We start from the raw sequence: 18234 nt of genomic DNA, 5'->3' as shown, positions 1-18234 counted from the left end.
ACCACGTTTCGCTTTTTAAATAAGAAATATTCTAGACTGCTGTAATGGAGTTAAAGATTCATCAAGAAGAGAAGTGTTTCACAACAAACAATTAAATTGTATTGACCTGGAGTGTGATTAAGAGCTGATCATAAAAAAACAACTTCTATTGAATCATAATTAATCAGCATTTTTGAGTCTTAAACCAATCGAATCAGCTACTGTGTGTGTAATTGTGCGTGGATGCACAGCTGGAGGCTGTAAGACAGAGATCGAACTTCATCAGGTTCTCTAAAATGCAAAAAATACTACTGATATGATTGGCAGAAAGCTTTTCAGATAAGAAACAGAAACGATAACAAACAGTTCACTTGTTGACTGGACATTTCAGACATTCTCAAACCTCTCTATAAGGCCCATGAACAGTCAAAAGAGAGCATTTTATCTCTGCCGTAAACTGTCATATCACTGTCAGCCCCTCCACCATTATAATTAGCCTTCATTAACAATAATCATACCTGAGGTACTGAAGCTACTCTCTTCTCAGTCTGGGGCAGTTTTAGGCTGGTAATCTCCTCTAAGAGTGCTGCTTCGTTTAAGAGCCAAAACACACGTTTTTGTTGCCATGTTAAGAGCAGACCAAATTTTCCTAAACCTGAATGTAAAAATTTTTAATTATTTTATAACTCTAATGTGTTTGTGAATGAATTGTGATAACACAATCATATAAAAGTAATTTAACATGGAAGTATGAATTCAATATTCTGGAGTCAGGTTGTTCACAATATAACCTTTAACAGTAGCAGTGATTTCCTTCCATGGGTGTTGTTTCTGAATCCCTTTAATGACACTTTTCAAGCTTATTTAAATGTTTGTTGTTTTCAGCCGCTGCATTCATATTGCTCTAATCACGTTTCTGAAATCACATGTGGACCTCGTGATATGATTTCCACACCCAAATCTTTGCTGGTTTCTACACCAGTTTGATAAATAAGAGCCAAATAAAGCTGGTATGTGGTGGAGTAGAGTGTGGCTAAAGTTAGCAGCCTGCTCCAACAACCTTTGTTACTTTTTGCAGATACTCATCACATTGGTTGAGTAGTTGTACATAAATATACCCCTCAACATCCTACATTTGGCTGTTCCTCATGTTTATGTCCAGCAGAGAGCCAGTGCAGCTACAGCAGGAGGCTTCGTCACAGTTTTAAACAAGCAATCTCACCAGGATTTCAGACGTATTTACAAAAAAAAATTATACATAATTAGTTGGCAAATCTTTCACCAGCTCATTTGTTATCTGAAGTTTTCTGAATTTAGCCATTAAGCCGGCTAACTGTGCACATCCCTATTTACTATCATGCTAACTGATTTTAAAGTATTCATCTCTCTGACTAGTTTTGCTTTAATTAGTTGTACGATGCAAAGAGGTGCAGATGTAACACCATGATTGACAGCTCTGTTGATAAATTTACCTTCTTGCAACATTTTCGACTGAGTAAAAAGAGCAGAGGAAGAAAAGGGGTCACATTACAGCTGTTTGACTTCTAATAAGAGTGTCTGCTTTAGACCAACACAACAATCTGCTGCTGTTCACCATTCTGACCTGATGGATCTCTGATGTTTAGTCTGTAAGTTAAACGTGTGCTTTGGTTTGCTGTGGCATCAATTCTATGGTGCCAGCCCGCTCTGTGACTCTAATTTACATCACTAGTGAATGATGTCAGTGGGGCTATTTTAGCTTCATTTTTCTGCAAGAGAAGGAAAAGAAGGGCAGGATTTTCCACATCAATAAAGTCAATGGTTATGAACAGAAGCGGGCCAAGTAGGGCACTGACTCTTGTGGCGGAAGTGTGACGTCCGTATGGACTATATATATCAGTATTGTATTGATTTACTATTGATGTGGCAAATTGGATGGGGGGTTGGGATGCAGCTTGGCCACCACAGGCTGCATCATGGATGCACCCCTTATCCTGAGTTATCATTATCAAACATCGAACCTATATTTTTAGAAAAAATGAGGATGCTAGTTGCCTCAGCTGTTAAGATTACACGCTTTTAATAAACTGTGTTTTTGTTTGAAGATAGTCCTGCAACGCAGAGCTCCAAAAATAATATGGAAATGGTTTAGAGCATTGGTTCTCAATGGTGGGTCGGGACCCAAAAGTGGGTTGCGAATCTATTCCCAAAGGGTTGCGAATGTGTGCCAGGCAGAAAGAAGCCCTAAGTAAGGAAAGGAAATTATTATTAAATTTCTATGGAAAAATTGAGTAAAATAAGATATATGCATGTGTTTTCTTCTGTAATGATGTGCTTTTAAACCTGTTTATTTTGCCTTGTCTCTTTATTCAGTGTGTGTTTTTTTCTATTTAGGGTCCAAAAATGTATTCGATAAATATGAGTGGTTAAACATAGTGGGTCTTGATACCCAACCAGCTGAGAACCACTGGTTTAGAGTAGACAGAAATATAACAAAGATCTAAAAGAGGTGCATCTATGCTTATATTCATTGAGTCTGTTAGTACTGGTAGCATTCTTCTCCTCCAATGTGCAAACAGAAAGGGAATTTGTTATGTAACCAAACTTCAGTTCCGTGAATTTATTTGACACAAACATGTTTTTCTTACTCTGGTGATTGTCAGAGTAGCTGCCAATTACCTCAGGTCAGTATGATGCAGGAACAACCCACTCAGTGCATGTTTTTATTCTCACCTATCTGTGTTGTATCCACAGACTTACTCCTCTCCCATACTACTGTATGCATCCATTCTTCATATCAAATTATTTAGATTAAAACACATTTCCTTAATCTTATTGGTGGCCACTTTTTAATTCTTCCTAAGTTTTCTTTATTAGACTGGTGCAGTAAGTCCTCCAGTGCATTCACTCGATGTGATTTTTAAAGTGTAACCTGTTTTGTTTTAGGAGAGAATTTAATACATTTGCTTGATGTTGCCACAGAGTTTTGTTCGAAAGGGAATTTGAACAAAAATAATAGTTCAGAATGAAATACTCCAGAAAAAATGAGCATTATACTTCAGTGTAATATACTTCAACATCATTAGAATGCAGAAAAGAGAGCTGATGCTGTTTCAGTCATTTGATTACACTTTTATAAACATCTGCTACCAATCTCACTAATGGCACACTCTCTGCTTTCTTCTTTTTCACAGAAATAACAAGTCTACATTTCAGACAGACGTATTGTCGCAAATGAATTATACAAATTTAAAACCTCCTTTTATTGTTTGAACTAAATAAGCAGCATATTATTATAGAGGCCTTTATTGAATTACCATAAAAAGAAGATCTGCTGCCAGCTGCTGCACAGACATTATGTGCTGGATTCCTTCATTTAAAACAAGTTTTTTGTTAGATGTTTTCCATTAATGTTTTTGATCCATTTTATGTAAAAAGTGACTATTTTTGATTGCTGGAAGTCTCTCTTCCTTCCTCCCTCTTTGCTCTTTGATAGAACAAAACAAGTAAGTGAGAGGAGGGATCAATCCAAAAAACATGATCCTCATAATAGGATTCATGTGGAAAACTACTAGCTTCTTAACTGGAATACAGTATCGGTCATTCGGATTGTTTTAAGTCTTCAGCTGATCTAAGGTGAATTGTGTTTGCTTTTAACATCAGCCTATCTTGCACTGAGTTCAGCTTGCATCAGGGCTGGTTTGCCAAAGCACTGGTGGGCCTTAGGGTACTGCAAGTGGGCTGTGAGCAGCCTTTTACCCCACATATAAAACCATAAACATAACATCTAAAATTTAAAATCAAGTTTTAAATAATCATCAACTACTTGAATACATGTTTAAATGTGCCTTTAAAGTCTAAGAACTAAAAATTACATCCGGATGATTAAGCTCACACGTCACCTCATAAATATTTGCTTTGTCTGATGTGCAGAATGGGTGTCGTGGCTAAATTAATGATGATTCTCCATTTATAATCCTACTATTATGCATTAATGTAAGGAATGGTTAATGGAGGAGGAAAATATAGGTGGCTTTACAGATGCCTGTTTAAACAAAATAAGTGCTGATGGCTCTTTAACTGTACTCAATGGCAATGCCGACACTTTCTTGTGGCATCAATTACTTATTTATTTAGATTTATTTAACCAGGAGAGCCTCATTGAGATCAAGAATCTCATTTACAAGACTGGCCTGGCTGCTTAACAATTAACAGAAACAGACATGAAATATTAAACATAAAAACAAGTCAGAGACACAAGTCAGAAGGTCATCAGTTAAAACAACTACATCCTCATGCATCTTCCTCCAAAGCCTTCAATCTACTTTTAAAACATCTTAAAGAGACCAGCTCCCCCAGACATACATGTTCCTGCAGAAGATTCCAGGCTGCAGGAGCAGGAGCAGCGTACCTGGAACTCTTTCATAAATCTAAAGACAGATCTCAGGAACGGATAGTAAAAGTAACTTTTGTGACCGAGTCACGGAGCAGAGACTGTAGCTTTCAGAACTTTTCACATGAATAAACTCCCAAAAGTATGATGTGTATGATGAAGCAGATTTAGAAAAGCCTTATACATAAATAAGGATATGCCAGTGAATTATCCTACGTTTGGTCAAAGAAGATCCTCCAACTCAATCAGACAGAGCACAATGATGAGGCAAGGACTATAAAACGATAGAAAGCGAAATAAAGGGGGCTTTTAGGAAATGTGGCTGGGCCAGTAAACTGTCATTATAGAGACAACAAAAAATGCCTGGTATACCAGACTACCAGTCCAACCCTGGCTCACATACAAAGGCTGTGGATTGATTTAATTTTTAAGTAATGATTTCTTAGTTCAAAGGTCATTTTAAATGTTCAAATTTATGCATAATTCCCTAAAAATCAATCATCTAAAGAGTCTATTAAAAAAATAGATGTATAATAAAACTCACTTTATTATTACGATATCAGATGTACCCCTTAGCAGCTGGAAACAGGCTACAGTTGCAGCAAATGCAATCATAGTTGAGTAGTTTTTCATGTTTGCACAAAGCCACGCTTTGAATCAAATACATGGCAAAAATAAAGACAATCATTTTGTGGTTATAAAGCTGCAACAAGAATGCACAGGCACTTCTTTACACCTTTAGACAGTTTGCTTTAAAGTGCTTGTTTACAAAATATGGATGTGTGGTTTCATGTACAGTATATTGACATGGACAAAGACTCTATCTCCTTCTCTTGTACAAAACTGAAACCAAAGCGACCTCATGATGGGAACTCATAGTTATTTGAAGTTAAAAGGCTCCTTTAGGCATTTGTGTGATGCCTTTTTTTATTCTTTCATTATTTGTCAATCGAAACTTAATCTACATGGTTTTCCTAGAAGGCCATTAGAATACATTTGACACTCTTGCACCATGAGTGAAGTTACTCACTCAGTTAGAGAAGTCCAACATGTGGGGATCAACTTTATCACAGTAAGGTTAATGTACTGACCTCTGCAGAAGAGACATTCCAGGGTTGAAGTGCACCTTTCAGTATTCCTTACATGTAGTTTATCAAATTATCATAATTGTTTTTAATGAAGATATCTAAAAGAAAAAAGGGAAAACTGCAACATGTAAATCACATATTAAATTGAGTCATACTAAAAAATGTATTTCCTCTGCTTACAAACATTTGTATAAACAGAACAAATATTTTAAGTATTTTCAATTTTTCTGGTTTTACAGTGCAGCATCTAAAATTATAAGCTGCACAAAAGAAAGAGACATTATTGCTCCTACCAGCCTTATGGCACACCATCGAATACTTCATGCCTGGAAATCTTCCACCTCAGCACCTCAGTCTGCCTGGTGAAAGGACTGGATGCTTTTTTAAGCCCTGAAAAAAGAGAGAAGTTCACAATTAGAAGTTGTAATGTAGGAAATTGTAGCCTTTGTTTCCTTTTTTTTTTAAATCACTCTTTCTTGTCTCCTAAAAGAGTGATATGTTTTGACCCACTCCATTCATTTAGCCACTCCTCTGTCTCGATCTCATCTGACTCAAAGTGAAATTGCACAGAAATCTACTCAGTTAACAATTACAGCTGCCCACTTGGAGCTGGATTGTGGGAAGGCGTACTTGGATTTTGGGCTGTAGTTTGTTTTCTTTCATTGTTGTTTTTCCGCATATTTTTAAAAGTACTTAGTTTAATCTGTTCTCTGTTTGATAAAGCTATATTCAGTTTAAAGAAAAAGAAACAGGGATCTTTAAATTTTGTAAGAACTTTGACCCAAAAACCACGGCAAATTAGAACAGATTCCCTAGAACAGATTGAGAAAGTTCAATAACTCTACTGTTAATTTTCATTATGTTTTCTCTGATCTCTCCTTCTACCTGCGCTGTTAACTTTATAGTTTGAACCATGTAACAGCTGTATGGAAGCCCATTTCAGCCAAATAAAAAGGAAAAGTAGTGAAAGTAAGGTCATTCTTGAAAAAAAAAAATCCTAAATCATAATTATGAGATAAAAAGTCAAACATATGAAGTCATAATTTTGACATTTATCTCATAATTATGACTTTTATCTCATAATTCTAACTTTTTATCACATAATTTTTAGTTTTTATCTGATAATTTTGACTTTTTATCTCATAATTTTGACTTTTTATCTCATTATTGTGACTTTTATCTCATAATCATGACTTTTATCCCATAATTTTGACTTTTTATCTATAATTTAAAATTTTTATCTCTTAATTTTGACTTTTAAATCATAATTTCAACATTTTATCTCATAATTATGACTTTTTTCTAATAATTTAAACATTTTATCTCATAATTATAACTTTTATCTCATAATTCTAACTTTTTATCACATAATTTTTAGTTTTTATCTGATAATTTTGACTTTTATCTCATAATTTTGACTTTTTATCTCATTATTGTGACTTTTATCTCATAATCATGACTTTTATCCCATAATTTTGACTTTTTTATCTATAATTTAAAATTTTTATCTCTTAATTTTGACTTTTAAATCATAATTTCAACATTTTATCTCATAATTATGACTTTTTTTCTAATAATTTAAACATTTTATCTCATAATTATGACTTTTATCTCATAATTCTAACTTTTTATCACATATTTTTTAGTTTTTATCTGATAATTTTGACTTTTATCTCATAATTTTGACTTTTTATCTCATTATTGTGACTTTTATCTCATAATCATGACTTTTATCCCATAATTTTGACTTTTTATCTATAATTTAAAATTTTTATCTCTTAATTTTGACTTTGAAATTATAATTTCAACATTTTATCTCATAATTATGACTTTTTTTCTAATAATTTAAACATTTTATCTCATAATTATGACTTTTTATCTCATAATTTCAACTTTTTATCTCATAATTTCAACTTTTTATCTCATAATTTCAACTGTTTATTTCATAATTCTGACTTTTCATCTCTTAATTTCAACATTTTATCTCATAATAATGACTTTTTCCTCATTATTTCAACTTTTTATCTCATAACTATGACGTTTTATCTCATGTTTTCAACATTTTTCTCGTAATTATTACCTTTTTCTCATTATTTCAACATTGTATCTCATAATTATGACTTTTTATCTTATAATTATTACTTTTGTCTCATAATTTCAACTTTTAATCTCATAATTTCAAATTTTTATCTCATAATTTCAACTTTTCATCTCATAATTCTGACTCTATATCTCATAATTTCAACATTTCATCTAATAATTATGACTTTATTCTTATCATTTCAACTTTTTATCACATAACTCTGTTTTTTTTTATCCCATAATTATAAATGATGACTTCATTTTGATACCTCATAATTATAACTTAGGGTTTTTTTTGTTGTTGTTGTTGTTTTTTTAATTGCCCATCTTCCACATTTTTCTTGTTTAAGTGGCAGAAATTGGGTTCCATACACCTGTTAACACAGTGGAGGTAGGATTTAAGATCTAAGCAGCAACCAGTCAGTAGGGGGAGCTCTTAATATTCTGGCTTCACTTCCAGGCGTCTATCTTCAGTCTATGAATAATCCTTCCTTGACTGGGTGACTTTTGCTTGACAAAATAGGTGAACAAATTTTCTTGACGTATCAAGCTTTAGATACAGTGCTGACTGTACACCTTTCTTTCTATAGACTTCCTTCTTTTACCAGGTATGAAAAATAGGTACAAATTGCCCTCATTTGAAATGCCTCACTGAAAATTTTGGATTAAGGCCATCCTTGTGCTGTTTGATTAAGCTTAAAAATGAGGTACAAGTAACAGGCGGTGTCTGCTTCACACAGAAGCTTTGTGCTGTAGACGTCTTAACCCCACTCCAAACATTGACGGCTGTTTGACAAGAACTGGCAGGTCGATTGAGCAGTGTTTGCAGATTGGATGTAATATGTGTCTTTCTTTCTCTTTTTATCTTTTCTTTTATGTTAGAGTTACTTCATGGCTGAGGGAATTGATTCATAAGTGTACCTCTAGTTAAAATCGAAGAGAAATTTTCACAATGACTGAGTTCATCCAGTTCAAGACTGACACCCAGACAAAAAAACAGAAGCTTGGAACAAACTCTATATAATCATTCTGTCCATGTCATCTTTCATCCCCTCTGTTTAGCAGCTGCATTTTACATTCTGATGACAGATCATGCTTTTTTCTGCTTTTAGCTCTGGGAAAGAATTGTCGAATCCTCCTCCGACATATCAGTTGACTGTCACTTAGCTTTAAACATCTTGTTTTTTCATAGCATTGGGCCGCGATTGACAGATCTCACTGCGTCTTTGTGCCATGAGAAATAAATTGTTAGTATTTAGTGTTGAACAGTACATGTGTCAGGAGTAACTGTGAATTACACACTGTCTGCCCACGGCTGTAATTAACCAACATTGTTGGCACCATACGGAGCTGCTGCTGCTTCTGCTTTTGCAGCCAGAAAGACTGCAAGAACTCTGATCACAGAATGTGCAAAAGACGCTGCTTGTTTACAGCCGTTCAGCTCAGAAAGCTAAAAAAAAATAAAGCATTGATCAGGGTGTAAATGTCACTGTAAAGTCTAACAGTCAGCTTTTGATTACGGGATTCATACAAAAAGCACAGCTTAAACTTGTGTGGTCATGAATTTCTTTTAAGACACGACACTTGACATCATATCTGCTCAGCGTTTTTATCAGTGTGGCGAAGCAAACATCTGTGAGTACTACAGAAAACTGTGACTGCTGCTTGCTAGAGCATACACTGACTTGCTGCAGAATAGTACAAACATTGGAGCTTGATTACCATCGCCCACATGTTCTATTTTTGCAGTGTAGCACTGGTTCCTTATTTCGAAACAATACCTGGCATCCTGCCTTTAAACATTTTGGGATCTAGACACAGGGGTAAACAACCCTACTCTGCACAAGTAGTACTTACAGTTATTTTTATTTGGATTTTTGTGCTGATCTTTCCAGGCTGCTTCACAGAACAGAAACATGACTATTTTAGTGGTTAGTTAAATTCAGTCAGCATTTTAAAAAACTGGGCCTTCAGCCCACAAATGTTTGTATTTTTAATCAATCTGCATGTTATCATCAGTGTGAATCAGTTAATTATTTGTTATAAAAATGCTTGGAATGGGATTTTTATCAAAAACAATGCACATTGCTCGTCCCTGAGGTGACATCTTTAAAGGGTTACTGAATCCCAGTGTGTCAGCTAAAGTGACAGAGGACAGAGGGGGGATAAGACATGCCCACTCACTCCTTCCTGCTGTCCCTCATCAGCCACAACATCATTCAGTCAACAATTCTTTCAGATTTTATCATTAGCCATAACCACTCAAGGTGAACTTACCTCGAGCTATCAGTGTGAAACGAAGATATCTGGTCATGTAGGGCAGTGGTTCCCAAAGTGGGGTCTGGACCCCTGAAGGGGTCACAGGACACTAAGATGGGGTTGCAGGATGCCTTCCAAAAAAGAAAATTTTAAAATGATTTAAAGTGTTATATTGTATCCATTATTGCAAAAAAAAATCATAAAAATTTGTTCAATTCCAAATAAAATCTAAGTTATAAAGCAAGATTTTTGCTTAACTTTAAGTAATGTGTACAAAAAGACCTTAAAATACTAATTTTTACTTGATACTTTGTGCAACATTTAACCACTTCCAGGAACAGCGGGGGTCCCCAGTCTCTGGCGCTGTAATTGAAAATGGAAACGTTTTGGAACCGCTGATGTAGAAGATAGAATCTCGTATGCCCTCAATGTTGTTTCAAGGAAACAAAGAAGATTTTTTCACAATCTCGCACAACATTCTCCCAAGTCTCAGTGCCACAGCGATGTCTCTGATTTGCTGATCCCACCTTTATGCATGAAACTTTCCTATTCTGTCCATTTCTGCTTCAACTTGTGAATTTTATTGTTTTCCAAAAAAGACGGTAAAGAGAGCAAAGACATAAAAAAACAAGCAAGAACATTATCACCTTCATTTTAAGGTTTAATTATGATCTCAGGCAACAGTACTACATTACCCACAATTCTTGAATGCAACATCTTTGATTGGTGGAGCTGTGAATTTCAGTCAGCCACCACAAGTAAACTTATGGCAAAAGGGCTCAACAGTGTGATTCATTTTTCCACAGCTGATTTGATTATTAACCCTTTGATCTGAAGTATTCAGTCTCAACTTACCATGAACTACCAGTGAGTGAAACAATGGGACATGTTCCTGTAGAGGACAAAAGTTTGAAAGATATCTACCTAATTTTAAAACCCCTTTAAAGCCTATTGGATCATAATAGATACAGACTTTTATGAGACTTCTATCTAATCAACGTGGTCAATAAATTACTCAAAAACCTTTTGAATAAAATCAGATAAATAATAAAAATCCCCTCCAGTGGATTATCTTAAAATTCTTAATGTATTAAATGTGAAACAAAAAAGTATATATGTGAAATTTTATGACAGTTCTCTTTTTCTGGATTTCGGTAGGAGGTTAAATAAATGTCCTAGTTCCAAAAAAAGATGATTTTTGATCCAAAACTACTAAAATACCAACAATCCTCGAGTGTCATAGCAAAGTCTCTGATTGGTGGGGTCTTCAGATATCAAAGACCTATCAGCCAATCCGACAAACGATGTTTGATGACTGCTCATGACAATACATGCTGCTGCAGAAATGCTCAAACTACAACATATTTCAACATTATTATTTCAAATATAGTAACCATAACAAAGATAAAAGTGTAGAAGACAGGTACATATATGGTTTAAGATAGGACTGAGAAATTTGTGAAAAAAAATCTAATTTCATTTTTTTTCCCCAATATTGCGATTACAAATTTATATGCAATTATTTTTAGGTTCCTCATCTTATGTGTTGTTTAACAAATACAAGCAATAAATCAGTCTATATTATAACCAGCACAATATTAAATAAATTAAACTAGGGAGGAAAGATTTTGGCTCACAGAGCAAATTTGATATCAATCTTACCCTGAAGGTGATGATAATTTGATCTTACTCTTGTTTTGATTAAGAAAATCATATCCATGAACAGGAAAAGAAGGATTTTTGTAAACTAATTGAAAAATACTTGAATGAATGCATAATCTGTAGAGCAAAACATTTCTGCAGCAAAAAAATTGTATTAAACTGGTATTTTGACACATTTCAGGTTAAGGAAGTAGTACAATTTGAAAAATTGCAGCAGGCCATATTGCAATTTAATCATATTTGCAAGGAATTGCACAGAGCTAGTTTGAAAGCTTGAAAGCTATCATTAACAGTGGAAAAAAATGAATCATGATGGATTGTGGGATATGTAGTTCCTTCCTTCTTGTAGAGAAAATGTGCACAATCTTTGCCTTTTTCTACGTTTTTGAATGCTGTTTTTGCACTGAATCAAATATTTCACAGTCATGAGTGCTCAGATAGCTGTGTAGCTTGGTTTATGCATTAAAAGTGATGTAAGAAAGATTTTTCAAAATGTCCAAGGGAGATAAAATGGTTAATTTTATTTCCTGAACCAGCGCAACTGAAAAAGTGCCCAAGCACTATTGAGCTCTGTGGTGACAACAGATGGCATAACATACTTCACTCGACATCAAATCAGCTAGTAGACATTTTTCCAAAAAATTCACCAGGAGTAAACAGTTTTTACCTGTAGAGGGCAGTTTCTCTACATGCTCTTAATATTTTTATTCTTTGTGCTCAAATGTCAAGATTTGGCCTCTAACTGATCAACACTACTGCTAAATTGTATTCAGGCAAATGTAGTTAGCACTTATCTTTAAACAAATAAACACTGAATAAATGAACAGGTCTTCATCTGAAAAAGTTGTCTGAAAGTTTAGTTTCTCTTTAGATGTTTTTAAATGGCCACAAAGAGTCCAGTAGGAGAAGAAATTAAAATGTTTCAAAGACTTTTTGGTTTATTTTGGCACCTCCCTTTGGACAGAGAAGGTTCTTTTCTCCCTGTTGAACATGCCGTCAACATTCAAGTCTTTTCTGAAATGAAATATTAAACATAAGTCATTCCATCTCACACCTACCCCCCTAAGCAGCATTTACACGCTTTGAATTGTTATTATAAATAATTATTTATCTTTTAGCTGGTAGTCTTGTTTGTTTTTACAGTTCATATCGGTGCAACAACATTGATTTCAGTCTGTTTCATGAGCAGTTAAAAACTCCTCACAGGAGCCTAAAGACGGAGATGAGGGGTAAATCAGAGAACTTCTCTACTTTCTAAGTGGGCCGTAAGGTCATGATCAAAATGTTTGCTGTGTATTTTAGATAAACTTTTTAATTTTCACAACTAATCATCTCTCTCCTTCAGAGGAAAATTACCATATTTTTATAACATTTAATTGCCTCCAGAATGCCAGTTTACTCAAGGCATCAGCCAGACTGTTGAATATTCCAGTTATTTACGTTGCATTGTTCTTTTTGTTTTCTCCACAGCCACGTCTCCCAGAGCAGCTCCCTGGAGGAGGTTCGCCTGGACGGGGACAAGTTTGTGCCACCAGCGCCTCGGAAGGTGGAGATGAGACGGGACCCAGTGCTTGGCTTCGGATTCGTGGCAGGCAGTGAGAAACCTGTTGTGGTCCGCTCAGTCACACCAGGTAAAGAGCCCTCAGCTGCGCTCTAATACAACAGTGACTCATCCGATCCACGGCCATTATCAACACGTTCCCTGAAGGAGATGTAATCCTCCTAAAATGTAGCGAGTAAGGAGAGATGAAAACCCACTCAGGCTGCGGTTTACGTCGATGATTCATTGATTTTAACAGCGCTCGATGAGTAAGCATTCATTAGAGCCCTGAGCCATTAGACAGGAGTCAAGACAATCTGAGGAACATGGCATGACTGTGCACAGTTTGTAGCGCTTAGCTTGTGTTTGGTGTGCATTTGCAGGGGGTCCATCAGAAGGGAAGCTGATCCCAGGGGACGAGATCATCATGATTAATGATGAGCCAGTCAGCTCAGCTCCCAGGGAGCGGGTCATTGACCTTGTCAGGTATGACAACAAACCGAGGTGAGATGCCATTTGACTGCTGTTACAGTTGTTTCTAGTCAGACAGTGCCATTATTCACTCTTGTTGAAAGGTTTGGATGCATAACTAATTCTACCTACACAAATGAATAAATAAAACTGCATAATTTCACATGATTTACACTAAATATATGTGTTCCAAATTCTCAGCATGCATTGCTGTGTATGCCGAAACCCCTGAATGATTACTAGATTGGCAATGATTATCTAAGTATGTGATAGAAGCACACTGGTAACAGCAAACTGTCCCAAAAAGGATTGCACCTCTCAAACTGTACAATGGCAGAGCTCATGAGTCAGCAAATAAGAGGCATACAATAAAAGTAATCAAACATTTCGGCAGATAATGAATCAGTAATGAAAAGACAGTAAGCATACTGTTGTGAATTCAGTTTGGGTCTTACTTTTCCAATGGACCCTAGTGGTCTGGTTTGGTACCTTGATCTGCTTGTGTTGCCACGGCCAACGGCACCCGTCCTCTGCAGGCTGGAGTGTGAGCCGCATGACAGTAGCTGTGTCACTTAACTGGCATGACATCATAGCAGCGAGACACAGCGTAGCCTGCCAATAAATTGAAAGAAGAACACCACACTGTTAACAAAGGGTAACAGTGAAGGACATCAAGCAGTTTGTTGTCTTTCCTCTTGGCTGTTTTGTCAGAGAAACAGCAGGCCACTGGGAAAAATCCAGTCATGATTATTTTCCAGTCATTGTGCTGAGGAGTAGGGGTCAACTGATTAACGGCCTGACTGAGGTTGATATTTGGCATTAGGCCGATTACCGATACAGGCATTATTGTTCCATTAACCAATGAAATTAATTCATCTAAAAGTGTGCTACTTTGGCTCCACAACAATGTGTGTCTTCCCCTCTGGCTTTATTTTCATTGTCCACAGTCTCATCAAATGTCCTGTACTCAACACAATCTGATTGGCTAGATGTCACATGAGTACTAGCCAATCAATACATGAGCCTGGGTGCTACTGACACAGTGACCATGTGACATCACTTCCTGTTTTGTTGCTTCTACTGCCGTTTCTCATGCTCATAGACCTTTGGCTAAATCATTTATTTTCCTTCACTTTTTGATCTGGCGATTTTACTTACGCCACATCAGCTACATTTTGTGCATCATAATAAATGCAGATCAGTTTCAAATATCGATTGCTGGCCTCATGAGCTGCTAATAACCGTACCCACATCGTCCCTGAAAAACCAATAGTGGTTGACGCCTATCTCAGAGTGTCCTCATAGAGAAGTGATCGTTAGCTGGAGGCCTGGGGGCCACATCAGGCCCCCCACGACTTCCTATCCGGCCCCTGGAGGATAATTAAATTCAGAAAATTTGAGAAGGAAAAATATGGCATGTTATAGTTTAACTTTTTTTCTGAAAGTTTAAATAAAACCTTCAATTTATTGACTTTTCAAACAAGAAGCAAATCATATTCTATTTCTGTAATCTGGCATGATAAAAAAAATACTTATAATTCCTTTTTTGATTAAAGCTGCATTTTTAAGGCTCTTTGAGCGTGCTATTTTTCATTTCTGGGAATGTACAAAAAAGATCTGTTTCCTGCATGTGTATTTGACCAATCAGAACACAGCTGATTAGTTTCAAACTCAGTGATGGACATCAAAAGGTCTCCAGAAATATGTAGCTAAAATATCTCAATCGCCCCCTTGTGGCTGGCTTCAGTATAGACGTTAAGAGGTGATAAGTATATTGCCTCACTGTTAAAAGCTTCAAGTTCCATTCATTTTTAAAGAAATAACATTTTTACAAGAATATGTTAATTAGACTAAAATACTGATTTCAGTTTAGTTTATTTAAATGTCCGGCCCCCACAGTATATGTCAAGAAAAAGCTGGCCCTTGTGTGAATAGATGACCCCTGCATTAGGGTCAGATAGGTATGCTCAGTACCCCAAAATAAGGGTCCCAAAAAGTAGGAAGGCATGAACTGGTTATCTTATCACTGTATCATACCATACTGAAACCACCAAACCACTTTGTAAAATAGATCCCAAAATTTTTTTTCTTGATTTCTAAAAAAAATAGAAAAATGCAAGAACAAGTACATATTTGCACAATATAACAGTACATTATATAACTCTTGTGCTATCTTATTCAGAGGAATCTTACTGAAAAAAAATAGAAGCACATTTAAACCATGGCATGTCTTTTCAACTAAAAGTTGGACTTTGTGAATTCTCTGTATGGGTATAACTTTTTTTTTGTCTGTCACCAGATGCCAGCCATCATCAAAACTTTTGACAGGAGGGAAATTGCATTTTTTTTCCCCTGGTTTACTATAGCACTATTGTAACAATTCATTAAAATCTTAGAATTTAAAAAAATAAACACATGCTAAAGTATTCAGTACTGTGACAATCACCTTCAAGGAAATCCATTTTGGATGTAGTAAATTAGAAATATTTCATTTTTTGTTTTTTAATTACTAAAAAAACTGTTTTTGCATTTAAAGAGGCATTGAGATGTTAAATTCTTTAATGAAAATCTCAACCATTATTAAAAAATGTTTCAAAATTAAAGTTGCTGCTCTTCATTAACATATTGAACACTGAGATAATCACCTTATAGAAAATTAAATTTGCACGTAGTTTCTGAAAAATGTTTTTTTTTTTTTTTTTACATGACAAAAATCTTTTTTTCTTTCCCTCCAAAAAATCAACATTTTATATTCATGATTAGGTCTGATAATGATTTCAAAAATTGGATGAAAAAATAGTTGGAAAGAAATATAAATGTGGGTTTTTTTTGTTTTTGTTTTGTTTTTTTGTGCTGCTATTTATGTTTGCTGCCATTTTTGGTCACAAACACCCTGATTGTAACATTTTATTTTACACACTCTGAGGGGTAATGCTCTTTTAGTTGGAAGGTTGAGCTTTATGGAAGTAATGAACGAACGCATTAGCTATACATTAGACAGATATCAGCCCATCTAAATATAATATGGCCTGGGAAGCCATCAGTAACCTTCATTTTCATGGTAAAACATAAGAAATGAGCCTTAATTTTCACGATTAGTGCATCTCTCTTTTTGGCTAAACCATGACAGCTGAGGAGAATGTAGAGAAAGTACAAACAGGTGAATCAAAGCACAGTTTAGGGGAATGACTACAGAAAAAACCTGTCAGAAAGATAAATCTAAGCACTCCAACTACTTTTACTAATATTAGACCTTATTGTTGGGGGATATATTGTTCAACAGGCTTATTTAAACACCTTAACCTTAAATGATCAGTAATATCCATCAATGTATTTTGCTTTTGTTATGCTACAAACTTCACATTTCTGCTGGTTATATGTTTGGTTATCGTAGCCACCCTCTATATTGAGTGTGATCGAGCTGTATGCTGCTGCTGATACTTCTCCATGTGTCCCATTAGATAAATATCAGTGACATAGCTGAGTAGTTGGCTGAGTAGTCATTCATTAGTATGAGGAAAAGTGCCCATGCTGCAGCTCCTTCATAGCTCCTGTAACCTTGAAAAGGCTTGTTCTCTACACTATGTTCTCTCAGCTATTGTCCAACAGGAAGTTTGAAAAATAATAACCTACTCCCTGTATTTTTGTTTTCCCCCACTCAATTAATGAATTATTAAAAGTTTCTCTTTTTGTATGTTGCAGGAGCTGCAAGGAGTCCATACTGTTGACTGTTGTTCAGCCATACCCAGTGAGTCTCTCCGTCCTCTATGAATGAAACAAAGTGCACTCCAGTGGGATGCTTGTGTGTGTTTGGAGGGGATTATTTTGTTGACTCCGCGAAAGCAAGACATTAATCATGCCATATGTTTGTTCTGGCACTGTATCAGTAATGCCTTAGCGGAGAGTTAGTGCCCCGCTAACTCAGAGGGAGCTCATGCTGCAGTCCTCTCAAGTCTCATCTCATGTTGTAGCGTCAGAGCTTTGCAGGACCTCGCCGCAGACACTCAGGGTCACGGAGCATCAGATGGTGATGATTGCACCATATCAGGCACCTTTTTTTGTTTCAGTGAAAAATTCAAAAGCAGCTAATGTGATTGATTTTCTCTGGCTTTATGGACCAGCTATGCAGAGGTCATGTCATAAATTATGGTGATAAGTCCACATTAAAACTATACTGAAACTATTTCAGTTGTAACTTAGGTTGTGTAACTGTTAAGCTGAAAGGTAAGGTTTGTAGTGCAATGTTCATATTATCAAGATGTTGTCACTGATGACTAATCAGGTTACAAAACAAAAAGAAGTTTTCTTCAAAATGCAAAACTGTGATAAATACAAGATCCTATTTATTATAAAACAACAGAAAAGCAATCATTTAATTTAGTATGCAAGGCAGTCTGACTGCAGCCTGCTCATACCTGACGGCCACTCTCACAACCGTTCATCTGAAACCCTGTAATACACGCTAAAACCTTCTAAATAAAACCAAATTAACTTCTGTTTAGGGTTAGGGTAAGGGTTTGGATAGCAAAGTTAAAAACCAAATTACAAAACATAAAAGCAAGTTAATAGTCTGCTTACAGGAGAAAAGCTTGCCCGCTACAAAAACATACAAACACTGCCAGCGTCGCTAACTTTAGCTCTGTTAAGCTATGTAAAGCCACATTATGGAATAACACCGCATTATGTAATAACCCTAACCATAGGACCACAGGCTCCAAGGCCCTACCCAACTACCTTGCCCTAACTCTAACCGCTTAGTGACTTATGCCTAAACCTAACCC

General features: G+C 35.7%; 1 protein-coding gene across 1 annotated transcript in view; it reads left to right on the top strand.

The window, feature by feature from the left end:
• Positions 1 to 18234, top strand: part of frmpd4 (FERM and PDZ domain containing 4) — a 56840-nt gene that overhangs the window by 21044 nt on the left and 17562 nt on the right. Inside the window, exons 3-5 of the mRNA XM_041807420.1 lie at positions 12913 to 13073; positions 13366 to 13468; positions 17156 to 17201. Coding sequence (XP_041663354.1) covers positions 12913 to 13073; positions 13366 to 13468; positions 17156 to 17201 — 310 coding nt within the window. The remainder of the gene's footprint in view (positions 1 to 12912; positions 13074 to 13365; positions 13469 to 17155; positions 17202 to 18234) is intronic.

The sequence above is a fragment of the Cheilinus undulatus genome, linkage group 15, assembly GCF_018320785.1.
Source record: "Cheilinus undulatus linkage group 15, ASM1832078v1, whole genome shotgun sequence".
Taxonomy (NCBI): domain Eukaryota; kingdom Metazoa; phylum Chordata; class Actinopteri; order Labriformes; family Labridae; genus Cheilinus; species Cheilinus undulatus.
Note: the sequence above shows the minus strand (reverse complement) of the source record. Positions and strands in the feature narration are given on the sequence as shown.